The following is a 20,927-nucleotide window of genomic DNA, read 5'->3' on the forward strand; positions in this document are numbered from 1 at the left end:
CTACAAATGCCAATATTTTTCCACAATATAATAAAAGACTTAAAAATTGGACAGTGCTTACGATGAACAAAAATAATTAAATCCTCGTGCAAGATTTTATCATCTGCATGAAAAAAGCAAATTAGTAAGTAATCACCTTTTTGTCCTTGTAGGCATCCCTTTACTCCTTTATTCCAATTCAAATGTCGCTTCTCTTAACCAACTTATCTCATTCAAGGCATGTAACAATCATCAGGTCATATTATATTTATGATTGAAGGTTAAGTAGTTTAAAGTTTAATTTTTTCAATAAATAATATTAAAAAAAATTATAAGTCAGTGGTAAATACGGATATATTTTATAGATATAGAAAAATTAGTAGAGAACTTGACCAAATTATTTTTAATTAATGCGTCACAAAAGTTGTACTAATTCAGATCTTGGAACTTACACAAGTTATTCAGTAACTAAAATTCTTCCTGTGTTACAGAAGTCTACTTTGTTGACATTTTGTAATTGATGTTCATGCGTAAAATGTTAAGAAATCAGTTAGTTATCAGTGGTGTATGATACATTTGTATAAATGTAAAAATTTGACGACCAATAGGTTTCAAACCATACGAACAAAAGTAGTTTAGTTACAAATGCTGAATTTTCTAATTTGCTTCACTGATAATATTTAAAGGAAATAGTCCAAGTTGGTATTGGCGATATCTAGCCCGAACGCTAATTACACCCGGACACGAAGCAATTTTGATTTTGCCGTCTAAAATGCTGCAACGGTTATGCTTAATGCACCTGGCAAAACGGAAGTCAAAAGACAACGAACGGGCTGCATGCGCTGGCATTGCGTAAAATCGCCGATCGCACGTCAGCGAGCATATACGTATAAATCGATTTATCGCGCATATATGCAGACAACTTTTCTAACTGCGCGCGCGCGGGCGAGTTTCCACGCGCTCGCGGCCGTCCACACATTACGTTTGACTTTACAGCCTTGAAAGTTCCCATTCGTCTTCATTAACATTCACATGCGGCGGCCCGCATATATGGCGTGTCCGCGCGCGTCGCGTGCGTACTTCCTACTTCCTTTTCCCCCCCGCGCGCCCGCGCGCCGCGGAAAGTCTGCCGCGCTCGCATGCTTCGGCTTTTCCTCTTGGCCGTTTAACGCTCCTGCACCTTCGCGATCCTCTTTTCGCCGATTGTCCTTGCATATTTCGCGTGAAAACATTAGATTTCTATTGGTCGACAAAATGAAAATCTTGCGTGGCTTTTGTATTTTTCAACAGACGTGAATCACAATTAACCGTAATTCAACTATCGTCAATCAGGAGATGATCTACTTTCTTCGAAATGGCGAATGTCTCGTGCGAGCGAACAATAAAACTCGTTCTTTATACGTCGTCATGTAACAAACCTCAAAGATCAGCTCTGAGAGAGAATTCATTGGGCATGCACAGCTCGAGTAAAGTGCTCCTTGTGAGAGAGCGGATTTGCATCCCGTTCCGCTTACGTCACCTCGGTGGATCGGCGGTCGTTCGTAGATAGCTGTTCGCGTGTGCGGATATACGCGAATGCTTATCTGTCGTGGAGTCGCGTTTCCGTGTTCTCGCAGCCAGACGCCTATAAGAAATGCCAGCCGAGCGATGCCCGTGGAATCTAACATAATTTAAATATCGTTTCATCCCTTCTTCTTGTATTTTGATTGTCGTTGTTAAACAGCTGAGTTGAAATAAAATTTTATTGTATTACATTGAAACTTATATTGTTTTATTCTTAGGACAAAGCCCGGTTTTGATAGCAGATCGATTTATCAGCTGATCTATATTCCCTTATGTAAGAAGTTATAATTACATAAATTTCTAATTAGAATCAAATGAACAAATCACACCAGTCGCTACTTGTCAGTACAATATAAAAGAGATATATGTCGCTCAGCGTATTGATACTATGCTGGTGCGGTCGGCTGTGAAGTCGCGTGGCAAGATATCAGATCTGCGCGGTGCCAGCCGCATACACACGCGCGTAAGCCGGCATATTGACCAAGGGGGGAAGAAGGATGAAATTGAGCGACGTGCGGTCGGATTAGATGGGCAACGAAAAAGCTGCTTGGACACCGTAAAGTACGCCACAGCGAGCGATCGCAAGGCTCTTGTAGTCCTAGCACTGCATCGCAAAAGTCGAAAGCGAGAATGGACCAGTTCGCAGCTCCCGCGTACGCGCTCCTGAATTATGTAAAGGGTATAGTTGCCACCGTAACAATTCTTACATGCTTGTGCAGTCGGCTCACTCGGAAGTCACTGCTGGCCGTCAGTCCGCGCCCGTGCCACCTTTGTGTAACTGCCTAGACGGGAGAAACAGAGGGCTACGTTCGTGCACAGGTTCCGCCGCTGAAGTAATCGCTATTCGTATCCTCGCTTGCTTGCTGCACTCCGACAATGAGCCTGTAGCCGGCAAATAATAAACGCACTGACGAAACGTCTTTTCTTTTTATTCGAGCACGCTGTTCAATTTTCAAAATTATATGTGTCGGCCAAATAAAGGGTGCAAATCAATTTTGAAATGCGTAATCACGCGAGACAGTTCCATTCATATTCTATTTCCTCCTTACGTGTTGGAAAAATTGCTACGACTGACAACACTCGAAGGTTATATAATAAAATCCTCCTCTCATAAAAAAGAGAACCTAACAAAGTGAAGTCAGTTTATCCGTGATCTGATTGGCTGAAAGATAGTCACGTGATCAGCAGTTATGCTATAGTGTGTATATATATATATGTATATATGAGATTATTGCAGATTTTCGTAGATGATTAAACGTTAGAAAAGTGCATCAGCATAGTAGGAATAAATTTAATATAAATTGACTGATTTAATCATACTAACTCCAAAATAAAAACCGACTGATACCCCCCGATAGAGAAATTAATTGAACTTTATCTATGCGAAAGTTTAGCTTCGAACAAACAAAGTAGACAATAAAATATGTAAATCGATAGATTATCACGATAAAATATTAAACAGTAATTTCGGCTTTATTCAGTTATATAAAATATTAGCATTTTCTTTTCATCTGAAAATGTATGAATTACAATCGTAAACATCTACTGAAGTATGTTATTTACATTGTAAAGCATATAATTATAGTAAACTATAATATTTTTAGAGTTTATATTACATGTTTTTATCGTGTTTTTCAAACTTTTGACTTTTGATGATTCTTCAACACAGAATTTCGGACAATAAAAACTTGAAACTTCATTGAGAACATTTTAAAATCATGATGATATAGCTGCATATTTATTTACCAATAAATAATATCGTAATAATAATAGTTTTTATCTATATCTAGCGCTAAACGCCGCTAGAAATATTAAAAAACATATACTTTTGATAAAAATCAAAAGTGTCCTGTCTCCAATGTCTACCATCAATTGGACTTACAAAGTTCTGCCTCCGTTCCGTATTTCTAGTTAATGCTAGGTTCTTCACTAAAAACTTTTAAAACTTTGGGCCTCAATTTATGAGCAAACAATTGGCAGACTCTCATAGACAGCAGTTTTATCGGCAAACTTTTGCAGGCAAATGTAAAAATTCGAAGTTCAATATGTATTAAATATTCTCGTCACTCGATATGTGATATAGCCGATAATATTATTTGTTAATCAGTAATTAGGCAGTTATGTACTTATCATTTTAATATGTTATCAATGAAGCATTATCTGTTTCCACTACTTCTTCCACGTAGACGTTTAGTAAAAATAAGACTTTTGGAATTCTAATAAGGAGTTTTGTAAGTCTTCGACCCTGCCTTCAGTTTTTCAACATACCTTTGCTAGTCACTAACGATCCTTGTGATTTATTATTTGTTGAATACTTTTTCCAATATAACAGCTTTTACAGAAGACCTATTATATTTTATTACAATACTATTATGTCATTAAAAATATTAAGAATATTATAATGGAATCTGATTTTTATTCACCGCAGTATATTATGGATATTACGGCGAACTTACGTAAACTTCGATACAAAATTCTTTTCAACACACATGGTAATTTTCGGAAATTTGTAATTTATTTTGACAGTATTGCCGATATAATTTTGATCGAAAAAATCATGCTGATGTAAAGTTATAAACAAAGATTAACTGACTACGTATGTGGCTTTAGAAACTTACAAGATTTGGTTCACATTTGAGTACTTCATACGACAAACCGTCCATACTTGAATCACTTTTCCTTAGCTGCGTGTAAAGAACATAATTTAAGTGCATCGATATACTAATTTACTTTCAAGATTACGGTATGTATAGATTGAAATGTACAGTGACTCGAGTAATTTCCCGCTAAGTAATTAATTCGCTCGTAATTTTCGGTGAACGCGTATAATTAAAAACAAGTATAGACAAGATATTGATTATTAACGAGTTTCTGATGGAAAATATTGCAAGTAAACTTCTATTTGAAAACAACACGAGTTTATCATCTTTATTAGTCACTAAATACTGTTATGCGGTTAAAAGAATCATTAAATCGAGCGTTATGTAAGGGTGATCGATTCCATCTTTGAGTCGGGGTAAACCGATCACAGCAGTAGAACGGGTCATGTGAGAATTTTCACGATGTAGGCTTACAAACATTGGAAATAAATTAGATGGTTCGAGTGCTTTTTACCGAAATAGCTCATAGATACTTTAGATTGCAATTTAAGTTTCAAATGGCGAAATTGGTCATTTACAGCTTGTATACAGTAGTAAATAGCTAGCGTAAAGTTATCATCGCGTTTTCGGTGCAGCAGCAGCAGCAGCAGCAGTAGCAGTAGCCGTAGCAGCTCGAAGAAATTCGCATGACGAAGCCGAACCTTGACAATTAATATAAGACAACATGATAAGCCGTGGAAAGAACGAGGCACAGGCGCAAGCCAAGTGGCGTACGAGGATCGCAAAGTGGTACATTACATTAAGGTGTAAGTACTTTTGCGTAGCCTTGCGAACACGTGAAAGAGAGCGAGGGAGAAAGAGAGGGAGGCAGAGAGAAAGGGAGGGAGGTAGAATAGACAGTGAAAGTGCTTGTCGTGTGTCGGTCGGCGCGTGCAGGGGATGCAGAGTGAGAGCGCTCGCTCGGAGAGCTGAAGCGGACCAACTTGGTAGGGGGAGGCAATACCTGCTAAGGTATATGAGGGCCCCAGTGCGCGCCGAGGCCGCTACTCTCTAGCCTACTCGCCGCTGCCTACTCGCACGCATATTTGGACCTGGCCTGACTGCACTGCCTGCGCCCCGAAACATCGACCACTTGCACACAGCTGATTCAGCGCTGCGCCGAGCGATCAAAGGCTTGTTCTGCGACTCGCGATCGAAGACATCATGAGGACCTTCACGACGGTACGTAGAGTGCGGTTCGTTACGCGAGTGACACGTGACCGACAATCGCGCATTGTGATCGGCCTCAGTGATACGCTTATTACTCTCTGCTGCTGCAGCTGACTTTTTTCTCTCTTTTTACCGCAAAACTCTCGTAAAAATGTAATTTGTCGTGTCGATCGATTATTATCGCTGAAAGGAACTTTTTGTCACTTTGTTATTTCAAGTCACATAAAATTTTTCATGCGCTGTATCTAACTATTTTCCCTGACAATTATTGCAGTTTCTTTACTGATAAATTCGTTGCATAAAGTGACTCGTTTTCACGGCAAAGAGGTAAGGATCTTCAAATATTGCTCAAGATAAGTATGTCTACAAATTATTTGCCCTGCAACTTTCTCTAAAGTACAGCAAGATTTCGCACTGCATATAATACTACTCATCATGAAAAAAATAGCATCGTCCATTCTACTCGATTAATTAATTGCTCACCTTATGTAATAATCCTATATTGATTTTAACTTAACGATGCACTTAATTGCGCTTGACGGCGAACAAAATGAAAAGAACACCCGTCTCAGAACGAGGGTACTATTGAAAGCCGTAACATCGTTCATCAGTCATACCTCCCGTAGATCACTTAATTAAAATGGCAACTCCGCAGAATGAAGCCGTTGCGCGAAATTTGAAAGCTCGCGTTACAGTTCGCACTATTATCGAAAAATTCGTGAATTCTCACGCGGCGCACGCGCACGCGAGCACGTGCGGCATAAATTTGTTGTAAACGCGATTGCGTGAGTTATGCAATAAATAATTATGTGTCTAAACGCGCGTCTACAATGGCGAGGGGATCGTTAATGAACTTACAATCCATCCCGCCTGCAATTGAGAGGACAAGATGGAAATGAGAGACGGTGAGAGAGAGAGAGAGAGAGCGATAAATGGGTGTGCGTTCGCGAAGCATTAATCAAAGCATTATCGATTCCACGACGTTACGTAACGCCCGTCAGTTTTCACTCGCATAGCGGCCAGCCGATACACGGCAAGTTCGCATGCGAATCATAATTGCCAAACGTTAGTATTAAAACTGGATCGCGAAAAAAATAGAACGCAATCAGGAAGTGCACGCGGTTGAGTTACATGTATCGAAAGCTTACGTGCGCGCGCGCGCGAGCCTTGTGTCCATGTGTATAATGCATGATCGCGTCCGAGAGTAGAGGTTCCGGTAAAAGTATCTGTGCATTCGTGGAAGGCGAATGCTACTTCATCGGCTTTTTCGTTAAATATACGCGTATATTCCAGCACGCATTAATGAGCTCGCGAGGCTCGAGCGTGGGTGTTGCATCGTTCCGTCGCTATGGGAATTTCGTTTCTGTACACCGCGTGATCTACTTTTTCTTTTGCCACGATTGCTAATCAACATCTAGACGCGTTAATAACAATTCATAGGATTTTTCTTTGGGCTTTGATTGTTACGAAAAGATAACGATACTTATGAAACTGCCTTTTTCGTAAATATTCGTACGAAACTTGGAATATCGGGAAAGTCCATCGGCGAGTGTCTGTAGCGCAGTTTCAAATTGGTAATCGGCATTCAGCTCAGTTTCGCGGTACATAGCTGTCGGAAGACACGTGCAATGTCGTCTGTGTACACGTTTTAGCGTCGGTTTCATCGAGTCCGCGTTGTGGCTAAAACACTTGAAAAACACTTTCGCGTCCTTCAGCAGCGATTTCTAATCTTGATATTATAAGGCATCGGCCGCGCGCTGCCTAACGAGAGAAAGACTACCGCGGCTTTTGAAACGAATACCAACGATCTGGCATGTTTTTGCATCGTCCGCTTTTCAGTTTCTTTTTTGTGCAATTCGACGTCATTGTGACATTATTTTTGAAAGCCTTCGATGCTTACTGCTGCTACTGCTGCTGCTGCTGCTGCTGCTGCTGTGTTGTTTAACCCATTTGAAAGCGCTCGAAAGTGTATAGCTTGTTAAGTCCTTTTGTATTGTACATACATTCAATAATGCGCGAATATTTGAGAGACTTTCAATTTCGATGGGATTGGAATTCCGACATATTACAGTCGATATAAGCTTACCTTTCGTCGATAGCTATTGATATGTAATTACATATGGTGAACTTAGGGAGCAGCCGTCTATCCTTTCAAATGTGATTTCGATTTCTGATTCGATAATTTTCTTCACGCATTTTCCACTTATTTATATTTATCGTCTCTCACTTTCTCTGTCATTACATATTCTCCGTATGTTTGTTTGCCTTGGAATAATACTCTGACAGTCGCCGTAGTTATTTAATCTATTTACTTGTTCAACTGAACAGTATGGAGCTTTGATCGGCAATACGTATGAAAGTTGTATAATTTATTCCTAGTTTATTTTCGTCCAAATATTTGCTCATTCTACTAATTAGAGCCGCACTTTTTTCACTTGCGTAACATAACTAAGTTAAACTTTTCGAAAACTACGCGCACGTACAAACACAAGTTTCAGAACAAAAGACTTACGTAAACTGCGTGAATGCACGACTACGTTGTTTCGTTTTCTTTTTTTCATTTTTTTTTTTTTCGATATTTTTCTGGAGGGCCCGCACTGCAGGTTACAAAATCTGTTTGGTCTCTGAAAAATTGTCAAGTGGAATTGCCGGGCGTGCGTTACGGGAGCATTGAAATGCTTTCGGGTTTTTGCCGGCCGGGTCGTACGGCTTCGCCATTGAGCTCCGTGCTTTCCTTTCTCTCACCGCCCAAGATCCTGTCGAATGCCGCACAGCTACTTCTATTTTACATCGTGCTCAAGGGAATCCGTGAGCTCTGCTTCGAGGATCTCGACAGCGCCAGGGGCCGATATTACGATTACGACGAGCCGCAACCCTCATCGTCCTTTAGAGTTCATTTGTTGGCTGACGAGAAAAGCAATCGTAGCTCGCTGAGAGGCTTCACTAATTACGAGACCAATTGATAGATTGTACGGCTGGTTTTTATATTTTTTCGGCGACCCTTACCTTTTTCTGCGAATCGAGGTCAAATGTAATTCACTTTTGAGAAACAATTCACGTAAGTACCGAAAGCAAGGGTATCATTATTTTTTTTTGCAGATGGTATCATTGTTCCAAAACGAAAGAGGTTACCTTGAGAGCTTATTTCGCGGTTCCCAATAAGGGAGTCGTCTGCGACGGTTCAGGAAAGCAAATCGATTTGTAAATGATGAAAGTTTTTCGCGTTCGACGCAAGACCAATTAGTCATTTGCAAAATGATGTAAAAAACGTGATATAATTCGTCTTCATTGATCTACCTTGAAATACCCGAAAAACAATGCGTTTGTCGTATTTGTTGTTCAAAAAAAATTCTTTCATTTACAATTAAGGTTTTGTTTATTTGCGATACCTCATTGTAGTCATCTTACGTAACAATTCAATTCTTAGTGAATAAGTCATTTCAATTTTTCGATACACAATTCATGATACACTTTTGAGCTCGAAAGCTTATACGAAAGGGAGATCGAAAAAGGAGGAACTATTAGAATTTCGCAGATGTCCTTTAACGTATGGTATGTAATCGAAACAATCGATTCAATTAACGGGAAGAAAACTGTCGCGAAACAACGTTAACCGAAGAAGTCAAAGTGAGATTCCAATTAACCGAACTAATTTCAAAAGCAAGCGTCTGCTGATTAGGTAATTGCCGTGCGACTGCATTTCTTTTATCGCATAATCAAGAGATCAGAGTGTGCATGGAGAGTTCCGAAAGAAAAAAAGAGAAACAAAACGAAAATTAAAAAAAAAAAGAAAAGTTGCGTGAAAGAAGCGCCACGTATAGGCAGTTGATGAGCTCATTAAAGCTGTACGTTTTCAGGTGGTGTTGGGGCTGCTGGCGGTGACGTTGGTGGCGGGCCAACGCTACCAGCCGGATGATGGCAATTACATAAACGGCGAGGTGTACGGCGACTACGAGTCGGATCAGCCGGCAGCACGACCGGTCCATAGCCCGACGCCCCGGAGCTATAGTCCAGCTCAGGCTGCCGCCCAGAGGGGACCCGCTGCGGCTAAACCTACTCCTGTCGCCATCCTTAAGCAGATCAACCGGCACAACGAGGACGGCTCTTACACCTATGGCTTCGAGGGTGCCGACGGCTCCTTCAAAGTATGCCATACATTCAGTCCATGACTAATGCATCACGAGTAACGCGCCTGCTTTTATCTCTTTTTTGTGTTTTTATCTTATCCAATCAGCATTTCTTCCTTCTTGACTTGCTACTACTGCTCTACTTTCTGGAAAGTTCATACCTCTTTCGTAACTTCTTTTTTTTCAAACTTTATTTTCCAATCATGGACATTTTTTTAAGAATACTATTAGTAACCGGTGTGATTTGAAAAAAAGGCGATCATCGACGTTTCTTTCAAAATAAATTTGCAATAATAAAAGTGTCAATTTAGCAATTTAGTTATTCAAAACGTGTGACAACTCACTTTGCAAATGATAATAGTTCTATCTCATTATTTTATTTTACTTGTTACAGACCAAAATTTCATTTTCATAAGTTGATAACATAATTGTCATTTTTAGATCGAAACAAAGTTGGCCAACGGCGAAGTAAAAGGCAAATATGGATTTGTCGATGATAGCGGCAAAGTTCGAGTAGTCGAGTATGGTGCAGATCAGTATGGCTTTCAGCCTTCTGGTGAAGGTATCACCGTCGCTCCACCAACGCTTGTCGATGAAACTACCAGCAAGGAAGCTCTCGAAGCAGCCAAGTACGGCCAAGATTACGCCGAGTATCAGCTACCAATTGCTGCTAGACCACCTCCACCAAGGTAAGTTATGTTAAAATTAACTTTTTATTCGCGTTTTAATTATTTAATTAATTGGAATAAATTTAACGGAGATATTTCAAACTAGTTTTTTTCCCTGCCTTACGATTATACAATCAGGTACTTTGATAACATCTGATCGTATAATTGTGCATTTTTTCCATTCAACTTAATAGAATCTCACGGAAGTGACAACGCTGAATTTCATTATAACACCGTCTCATAAGAATTTCTGAACTAAATCTAATTCTAAGTAAAGATATATGTAGGTGTGGGTATAAGCCTGAAAGGATATCTTTGAGAAACTGGATTGTGAAAGTTATATAAAAGACGTGCTTATTATAGACACAATTGGCTTAATTTTATAATTCAACTACATTTTAACGCACTAATTGAGTATTTTAGAAAACTGGTTATATTGTCGTAAACTGAAAGACCTAACTCTTTATGCGATTACGTTGGTTGATCTGCACAGAGAATAAAAACGATTTCGTTAAGTGTCTATTGGACTAACGAAAAATGAACGTTGCAGGGCAGCACCGGCGCGCCAGCAAACGGCAGCTTATCAACAGCAGTACCAACCACAATTCGCCACAGCAGCTCATACCCAGGCGATCTATGCCGCGCAATCCCGAGCGGTTCCGAAACCAGCACCCCAGGCGATTTTCACGCCAGCCGACCAGCCAAGCAGATCTCAGCTGAGTGCGGCTTTGCAATCCCAGTTGATTCAGCAGCAACAATTGTACGAAGAACAACCCCAGGCCATCCAGTACGCCAAGAATGGCCCGGTTCAATTTGGTCCAGCACCCGTTCAGGAACGACCGCGACCTCAACCTCAGACGCGCAGTGGTAATGGCGGACTTCTCGATCAACTTGCCAGGGACTATGCGCTGCCGTCAAACGCTGCTGCTCCCTTGCACGACATTAGCTTCGGCTACTACTAAGTCGGTCTTTCCAGTCTTTTAGGGGTAAGTGGAATACAGACTGAGCATTGTGATTTGATTAATTAATTGAATTCATTGAATTCATTGAAAAAACATGTGCTTCACAGGTATAACAATATTTTCCAGTGAAGTCATGATAATAAGTCGCGATGCTGATATAAAAGACAAACAAGATCGTTTTCGTGTCTGCCTGTTACTATTCCACTGTACTATAAGAATCGTCCCGCCGTCTGCGAGAAGAGATTTCCCGCTAGAAGCCTTGTCGCAGTCAGAAAATGCAGAACCTTCCTTTGTCTTCCTTTAACTCGACAATCAGCTATCCATACTTGTATATCTGTAATAACAATGTGTAGCTTTACGTATAGGCCCATTAAAGGAAAACATACGAAGAGTTCAAAAATCTCTCTCGATGTCTGCTGAATCTACCGGATGATCGAGTCCATAAGTATGCTGCGTATATGCTCTTACCGGCAGGCAAAGAGGCGTTCGTCGTCCGTTTCTCTTTCCTCGCAAATCTCGTAGTGCGAAGTAATCGTCGTGCCAGGGCTTTTCTGTATGTGCACTTTCACTCTCACGCGCGCCCGCCACTCGAGTTTGCGCGCATCGTATGTACGTGTGTGCACTTTATCGCCCGTCTGATTATTACCGATCGAGAGATGATGATGCTGATGATGCGACGGCTCTACCCTTTGCTATACATTGTGTATATGTGACGCAACGGCTTTGTAATTATCTCGTAGTGATTGGGGATAGAATTGAGTTTACTATATTTCAAGATAACGACATACACACGCGCGCGTGTATTGGAGTGCTCAATTTTCTTCTCACTGTCTCAATCGAAACGTGTATGACGTTGGGTTATTCCATTTAAATCTGGATGTTTATGTTCCGCTTATGTGAATTCTTTGTGGAACGTGAAAAAATTTTTCGTTTCGGCAATGCACTAAATTTATGAAGATTGTTAAATTCAGATTGATGGAAGTATACGTGAGTTTTCCATTTTTTCATACTGTTTTCATTTATCTTGTCATGGCGTATTTTATGTACATGTTATTATAAAAAAATTAACTAGTTGTAAATCCTACGTTTTAATTATCTCTTAAGCGTTTTTTAAGCTATCGATTATCTTCATCATTGTGTTTGCTAAATAATGTGTGCTCATAATAAAAGACATACGTAACACACTACTCATTCTTATTTGCCATCACTCGCGTATATTCATGCTTACATTTCAAGTTGATTTAAATTTAAGATTATGATAAAAGGACGATATGTTTACAAAACAACATAGTTAGACATTTTTATCAACTAAAGTTGACATTTTCACATTTTACCATTAAATAATTATTGCTTATTTTTAAATAACTCAGCTATAATGTTTCGAACTATGGAGACATCTTCCCAATACTAAGAGAAAAAAATGATTATGCTATTGAAACTTGCCAAGTTGCAATAGAACTTTCCTAGAAAGGAAGTCGGGTGTGGTATGTATTTGGTTCGACTAGCTTGTGTAATAGCTTACTATGAACTTTTTAAATAGCGATCTGCTAAATGTACAAGTATCCGGTATTTTTTTAGTTCACTCATCCATAAAGTCAACGACAAGCAAAATCAAATTGCGACTCTGCTACGCATTGTTCACCACAGTATTTATTATTGACGATTAGCATAACGCAATGCTCTACGTAATGCCAACGTAATGCAGACAGACGTACAATTTTTAAGAAAATTGAAATACAAAGTATAAATTGATAATCGGGTCATTTTATTAAGCACGTTGCATTAATTGAATTCGTTGCTTTTTCATTTAATCATTTCAATGTATTTGCATTCGATAAATTTATAATGAAATTGAAGGAAGAATCTTTAGTAGTTGTAAAAAACAATTTTGTATTGTTAAATTTTTAAAGAACCAAATTCTTGAATGTATCGTATATAATATAAAAGCATTGCAGTAGAAACGGTCCGGGTTTGGTAAGGCACATTGAACGTGCCTACATCATGTCCATTTTATTAACAATGACATATTCAATATTTTAATAAATGAATATGCTTTCTAGCATTAGCAAATTTCACTATCTATTGTAAAATAATTATTTATAATAAATAGCGAGGAAAAGTAATTAAAACTCTGCTCACTTAGCTAAGACGTATGTACGCGTTACCAAAAATATTTCGCTTTTGGTAATTTTTTTTTGTCGTACATCACAGTCAATAAATGCAATAATCTATTGCATTTTATTTAATATATTTTTAGGTACACGCTTAATCATCACGCACTGTCTTTTCAATAGTAAAAAAAAATTGGAAAAAATTGGAAAAACAGCTATATAAATCGGAACACAACTACACAATGATTGTGTAGATTTATCAATAAAAAAAATGAAGAAATCAAATTAATAAACAAAATAAAATAAATAAATAAACAATATTTTTAATTATTTTAATAAAGTTGAGAAGGCGAAAGTAACGTTAGTTATTAAGACATCTCGCTGCGTATAGGCAACCTGATCGACATGAACGTAAGCTGCGTTGCATCCGCGGTGAGCCAGCAGCAAGGTTATTATCCTTTGTGTGAATTGCGACACACTGAAGTATTATACGTAGAACACACCGGACAAGGATAGGAGAAGCCAAGCACGCAGTCGCAGCGGTGAGGCACCAGCAGCAGCTTGCGAGCGCGAGATCAACTATTCTCACGAGATACATCGTCGCGCATTGCACAACGCATGTATACATACAGAAATCCAAGACCGGGGCGCAAGCGCTCTTTCCGCACACACGCACGTGACTGTATCTTAGACGACGTTTTTGGCAGTTGACTACTGGGATTATTCGCTAATACATGCTCCGAATCGAGTACTTAATTTCAAGGTAGCTCGCTCAAAACGGTTTCTCCGCGTGGTTCTGCTTGCGCGTTGCGCTACTCTCACTGATTAACGACTAATTGTATTTCGCTAATTTTATTCACAACACATACACACGCGCGCGCGCATTCGCTCTTTTTTCTTCTTGTTCTTCTGTTTTTTACGCTTGTAGTCACTTTTTCTTTTCGCTTTACGATCGGTGCAATACATCGCGGGGAATTAACACCGAATAGAACATTTGCATGGTAAACTTTAATGTGTGCAATACTGTCGAAATTTTAAAGAAAGTTTCTCAGAAGATTGCCCGATAATAGAAGCAAGGGCTGAGAAAAATGTTGCGGAAGTTAGTGGTTGACATGTATTTCGACGATTTTTCTTGTTTATTAATATTCTACAGTCGTGGCTAAGAGAAATTTCAAGTAACACTTCGAAATGTTTGAAAATTATATAAAATAATTAAGACTAAAAATATTACATGCGTGCCCCTATTATTTTATGTTATTTTTTCCTGATATTATCTGAAGTTAATCAGAAAGTTAAAAGTTTTAAGTGTCAATTAAAACAATTAAAACTCAGTGACGTTATATTTATAAAAGAACCATCACAATAAAATGTATCTCGCAAATCAAAGCTTATTTTGCAGATTAGCTGTTGAGATATTATTTTAATAAAAATTCGTTATAGTACTGTGAATACGAGTTCACATTCTTAACTTAACTTGAGAGTGGAAACTCCCAAGTTGGGAGTTAATGAAAATACTTTCAATGATATTATTGATGGTTATTACGTTATCAAATCACCAAATGAATGTATGATGAATACGTCATTGAGAAATCAAAGGAAATTTTTAAAACGTTGAGTTGAAAATAGATTTATTATTATTTAAACTCTGTGTGTGTGTGGGGGGGGGGGGCGTCTCGAACTATTGCTCTAAAAGATAATATTTTTTATAGTCTAACGAGTGTATGAAATTGCGACATTGGAATAGACAAAATGAAATAAGTCGAAGGAAAAGTGAAATGGCGAGCATACTGATATGCTAAAGGATCTTACAGGAACTGGTTTTCTGCCGCAATATTTTGAATAAAGTAATAAACCATATAAGTCGAGCAGTGGTGGAACAAAAATGTCTCGAGTAAACAGCAGCTTTCACGCGGCACATTTTAATAGTCGCGTATTCGGTAATGTAATGAACATAAGTTTCCTTCAAAATGAAACCTAAATCATTATCTCAGTTCTCTAGTTACCAGAAAATCAGAAAAAAAAATATTTATATATGTGTGTGTATTTTCTATACGTCACACACATACATACACACACATGCGTACACTCGCACACACATATATTTGTAACGAAATGATGCTTAATACGCGTAAAAAACGTAAGGTTTTAAAGATGAATGGGCTCGTATGTTACGATGGTGAACATCTCATAATATTCTTATCTGTTCCATCTATGCGGCAGATTATGGATGTGAGAAATATCTAGTCTCCAAAGCGAGCATGCAGATAGAGTAGTTAGATAGCAAAATCAAAATCGTTGTATTATGACCTTGTAATGCTAATTTTTGAGATTACAACAGATAACCAATGGCGATGACTTGCGTTTCAACGAAAAAAAAAGCGAAATCTCTTGACGACAGCACATGATTGCGTACGTGTACGAAAAAATAGCAACGATGAATCAGTGACAATCAATTGTTTCATCGGTTTGCAATACTTAGCAATTATACGATCGATGTGCACATGCAAAGGAGACAGCTGGCAGAAAGCCCAGCAAGTTCAGAGAGCGAAGAAATCGAGTGTCGTCGTGCCCGCGTGTCATAATGCGCACCTATGCACGATTCTCGCCGCTTTTCGCGCGCCGCCGCGTACGCGACCTTTTTCGCTCTATACACTTTCACTCAAAACTTCACTTGAAATAGCGCTTTTGTGTTGCTTCGATAAATGAGTGAGAGAATTCGACTGACTTACCTGTTAATTGACGTTTTCGTCTCAATGTCCTGTGACGTAAGTCTCTCTCTCTCCCTCTCTCGTTGTCGGTGCACAGCGTGAAATTTCATTTTATACCTGATGGATGCAGTTTGCTTTTATTTTTCTTTTCTTAAGCTATGTTTTGAAAGTATTCCGAGTAATTATTTATTATACAGACTCCCACTACATATTCAAATTGCATTTTTATATAAAACGATAGTTCTTGAAATTGTCGTGGAATATGTTTCTTCTTTTCGTACTCGTTAGTTTTGCGCGACTGTTGAATAACTTGGAGATTTATTGTCTGGGATGGACAAAGCCAACATTTAAATTTTTCAGAAGTTATTCAAATTTTTGAAAGCCTGTTGATGTGAAAAAACTTGTTGAGCACGCATTCTCCTCGTAAATATGCATATGGAATGTTTTGACCTAATAATTTTATTAAATCGTTGTAGCCGCGCGCTCATTGATGTTTTTGGCTTTTTAATGTCAGCTCACCACGAAGAACTGAATAATTGGTGCTATGAAGAATAAAGCGAATACAAAAATTAATTGAGCTTCAAATCGACTGCTTAGTTCGGTTGTGCAAAATTGTGAAAGTTAACATTGCTTATGACTGGCTTTCGGCATATTAATTGACACTGTTTATCTGCAGAATTAGGCAATTTTGAAGGAACTGATCGTGTGGAGGGCGAATAATAAACTGCCCCCGGCATCAATAACAATCGCTTAACAGTGGCAGTTTTACGAGCATTTGTAATGCTTCAAATGTCGCCAATCAATTTCGAATTTCTTTCTCCGTTCGGCTATTTCACTTTATTCTCGTGTCGGTATTATTTTGAGCACGAAGAATTCGCGCGCTCGCGACTTTCGTAACGCTCCAGCCGTGCATTGAAAATACGAGGAGGTCCGAGATGGTTTCGCGCGCACCGGATAGCATTGACACCGACGACGACGAAGACGCTCCTTCTCGCGAGCTTGTATTCTTCTCCAGGGATGCGCACCTGTATTAAATGGGAACGTAGACGATCGTGCATCGATATTGAGGCGCTCGATACGCTCCCGCTCCTCCGTGGAATTTGTTTTTGTTTTGCTGTTGGCATATAAACGTGTCGACTTGTCGATAGATTAAAAGTGATATTTCTTGTTGTACAAGTGTGAATTTCAATGGGCTGCATTATCTATTCTATTTCTTGGATAAAAAAAGAGGGAATATTTTACAAGTATCGCCCGAAGTTCATTGTTACGCTCTGTGAAATTGCACTCACATAAGTTATTTTTTTCAATTGGTTATACTACGCTATGATCTGAATTTATTAGCTTCACACTAAACGTGAAGCTATTATTAAAACTCATATCGAAATAAGAAATCAAATTATGATAGTTGCAGTCTTTATCGCAGAAATCGAGTCCGTGTGCTCGTAGAATAGTTGTATAAAGATTGCAGTCGTGTTATATCCGATTAGAAATTTATTACGTAAATTTTTGCAGGAAGAAATGGGCGTATAGAATTGTTCTTCAAAAGCGTATCGACAGGAAGAAAGTTGCTTTAAAAGTAATGCTCTAATAACATAATCTCAGCAAAGTGTAACCTAGCAATCTTTTACGATTGTCGTGCAGGCATGCAGGCAGGCCAGGGTCTCTCTCTCGGAGAGCGACCGGAATAAAAATACACATCTATCTCGAAGGATTTCGAACACAATGTAAAATGGTGAAAAGGTCCGGAGTTTGCATAAGGCTTCGGGCTATAAAATATCGATGACGTCTATCATCGGGTTGTCTGGTCACGTAAAGCTATTCCGCTATCGGCACTCTCTGAAGTTACGCAAAAGCCGCCTCGCTGTTTAAAAATTTTCTTTCTAAGCAATTTTAGGAGGAACAAGGAACCTTCTCAATTAATTGTACGTGAACTTACTTTATGATTCGCTTTATGCATCTGGCACTTATATTTACCGTGCGACCATAGTGAATCATCCACGTAAAAGTTGCACGTTGATAAGGTAGAGGAACAATCACGTTATTCGCAAATTACAATATCACTTTCGATGTCTTTTATAGCATAATTTTTTTTTTCGCTTGTACAAACTAGTACCGCGCGCGCAACTTTTTGAGGCAATCAAGAAATATCTTTTAACATTATCTCAGAATGAATAGCCTGCTGCATTTATAATTTCTCAATGTTCCTTTTCTCAGATAAATCAGATGCAACACAATACAATTACGAGTAATCGTTAATTATTTCACGAAATTTCCTTGGCGAACAAAACACTTGAAACTGTAGTTTATGATATGCAAGTAGAGGATAAAGTTTTTGTTATTGTTAAAGTAGCTTGTTTGTTTAAGTAGCTTAAGTAAATTTAGTTCCATCAATATCAATAATTATTAATAATTATTTCTTTAATAGAAGTTATGGCATTAACTTTTGCGATAACAGTAATCAAAAATTCAATTATACGAATACGAAAATTTTAATTAAACTATCATTAGTTCTTAAACAAATAAGTTCAGTCAAGAGATTCTCGTTATATTAACTTAAGAATCAAATTGTGCTATGAAATAAACACTATCTTTAAACTCAAGATAGTCAATCAATGCAATATGCTAATTTGTTATAACAAGTATTATTATTATTAATATTATTATTATTATTATTATTATTATTATTATTATTATTATTATTATTATTATTATTATTATTATTATTATTATTATTATTATTATTATTATCATTAATATTGTTATATACTTTAATACTTTATGAAGAAAGCTACAAAAAACAAAATAAACGCTTAATAGGTAATTAGCTATTAAGCGTATTATCACTGCTTAATCAAATTCAAAAGCAGCCAATCAATTACATCTGCTATACCCTTCAGAAGCTAAGCGAACAAGCCACAAACAAGTAAGTCCCCGAGGCGCCATTCGAAAACATTCCAAAACACAAAAGCCAAACTCACAAGGTACACTGTTCAACAATGGGCAATCGAGTTCCGTTTACTTAATCCTAATTTTCAGCTCACGCGCACACCGCTGCTCTGTTGTAACTACTATGCGCCGTCGTGACGTCAGATCTCAGAAAGTTAGAAGTCCGTGGAGAAAGAAAAGAAAGAGATAGCAAAACACATAGAGTCGAAGAGTGTTGTATATGTGTACGCAGTCAAAGATGGGCCCTAGCAGCGTGCGCATAAACAAGCACTATTTCGAGACGTTGACATCGCCTTATCCGTAAGTGTAATAATTTTTAGGATGTGAGAAAAATATAAACACCAGTATACAATATCAACGAATCACTTGTGTTATTGTGTTTTGACGGAATGCATAGTTGCTCTACTGCGCGAATATAAAAATTTAATCAAGAGTTCCGTGAGAGTATTGTACGTAATACGAACAAAAAGGCTGTAACGTGCGCAGACGAAAGGAGAACGCCGATCTTATCATATCCAGACCACTTCAGGAAGAACACAGACAGAACGCGAAAGGTTATTTTGAATGAGGAGGCGTTTATTTCTCTTGACGTTGTATTTCTTTATTTTCTGTTCGCCGAGCGGTCAGCACTATGAAAAATGGGTTAGCAAATTAACTATTACATCAAACACTTTTTTCCTCGCTAGTCTCAAATTGAATTAAATTCGTGACAAGGTCGCCTGGCGCGTAAAAGAACCATCGGAATACTATTAGCGACCAACGTATGGCCTTTTAAATTAATGATATATTTTTTTAGTGGTATTTCTGGGCATTTGGAGAGCTTATAAATTTGCATAATAGCTTTTTGGAAAAAAAGACTTATATCCGGTCAAATGTCCTCTCTGCTAGTGAGATATACTTTTGCACGCACGCGCGTTACGTAGTCAGAGTAACTATGTTATTATACTATAGCCACCTTCGTTTTCATTATTTTTACGATATTCCTGATGCGCAGAAATTTTATTGGCTGTCCGCGCAATTGAAATTTACAAGCGCAGAAAGATTGAAATTTAAATAGAAAATTCTATTGAGGAAGTCATACTGTTTTGTCTGCATTTGAGATATTCCGTTGATTTTTCACCTAGGTTACCTTGGTATTTAAAGAAAGTTGGACTTTATGTAACTGTGGCAAATTTCAATTCATAAGAAAGTGTCAAAAACAACTAGGGATGAAAGAAATCAGATGTATTGTCGTTTATTGACCAACATCTGCACTTGCATCTAGTGATCAGGAAATAAGGTAATCGGAGCAATGGCCTTCGCGGAAGGCATTGAATTTCATTTGCCTGCAACGAAAGTGCAATGAGCGTGTACAGAACATCGGCGGTGTATAAGCCGCGATTCACGCGTGGCAACTTGGAGATTTGTAACAGTACTTTCTTTACCTTCATGGTCGCTAAATCATCGTCTAACTGAATCATCGTTATCGGTCTGACGCTCACAGATGCAGCAGCTTCCATGTGCAAAAGTGTAAAATTGCAGGAATAACAGACTGCAACATACGGTGTGTGTGTGTGTGTGTGTTATTCCTATATAGTGTGGCAGAGCCGAGGCAACTTTCGCCGCTTCATGTTTATGCCGTTTAGCCTCACCGCATCGACGCGAGCGTTGCCGATTTTCCGAGCGTTATTATATTATATGCGCTTCTCGTGAGCTCGCGATGCATACTGAGAATTATAAAACACTTTACCGGTCGCTCTTTGACACGTCTCTTGTTTACGAGATGTAAATTTCGATTTTTATTTTTATTTCCTAATTTTTATGGTTTTTACATTTCATCCTAGCATATGCCTGCTTTTTGTCATTTACGCTACCGTAAATATTTTTAATAATAATTCCTGCCGATTAAATAATCATTGAAAAATAGACATTATTCCATTTCGTCTTTCTTTTGACACGGTAACGTATTGGGATACTAAAAACAATCGAAGACATTTTATGCGTTCAACAATTAATAGAAAGCTACTAATATCTAGCATAGAGCGTGCATTTAATCCTTTTTATTAAATTTCATA

General features: G+C 38.3%; 1 protein-coding gene across 1 annotated transcript; it reads left to right on the forward strand.

Moving 5' to 3' along the window:
• Window positions 1-5,188: 5,188 nt before the first annotated feature.
• On the forward strand, window positions 5,189-12,265 carry LOC131663108 (uncharacterized). The gene is made up of 5 exons (XM_058933212.1): window positions 5,189-5,363; window positions 9,209-9,496; window positions 9,920-10,167; window positions 10,697-11,132; window positions 11,216-12,265. The coding sequence occupies exons 1-4, from the start codon at window positions 5,346-5,348 to the stop codon at window positions 11,106-11,108; spliced, it is 966 nt and encodes a 321-aa protein (XP_058789195.1). The 5' UTR covers window positions 5,189-5,345; the 3' UTR covers window positions 11,109-11,132; window positions 11,216-12,265.
• The last annotated feature ends 8,662 nt before the right edge of the window (window positions 12,266-20,927 follow it).

Source organism: Phymastichus coffea, unplaced genomic scaffold, assembly GCF_024137745.1.
Source record: "Phymastichus coffea isolate CEN01 unplaced genomic scaffold, Cenicafe_Pcof_1.1 PCOF00031, whole genome shotgun sequence".
NCBI classification, from domain to species: Eukaryota; Metazoa; Arthropoda; class Insecta; order Hymenoptera; family Eulophidae; genus Phymastichus; species Phymastichus coffea.

What these genes read in the sequence shown, in the direction of transcription:
- LOC131663108 (XM_058933212.1), top strand. An exon ending in GTGCCGACGGCTCCTTCAAA is followed by an intron (nt 9,497 to 9,919) that starts GTATGCCATACA and finishes TGTCATTTTTAG; the next exon opens with ATCGAAACAAAGTTGGCCAA. An exon ending in GCTAGACCACCTCCACCAAG is followed by an intron (nt 10,168 to 10,696) that starts GTAAGTTATGTT and finishes TGAACGTTGCAG; the next exon opens with GGCAGCACCGGCGCGCCAGC.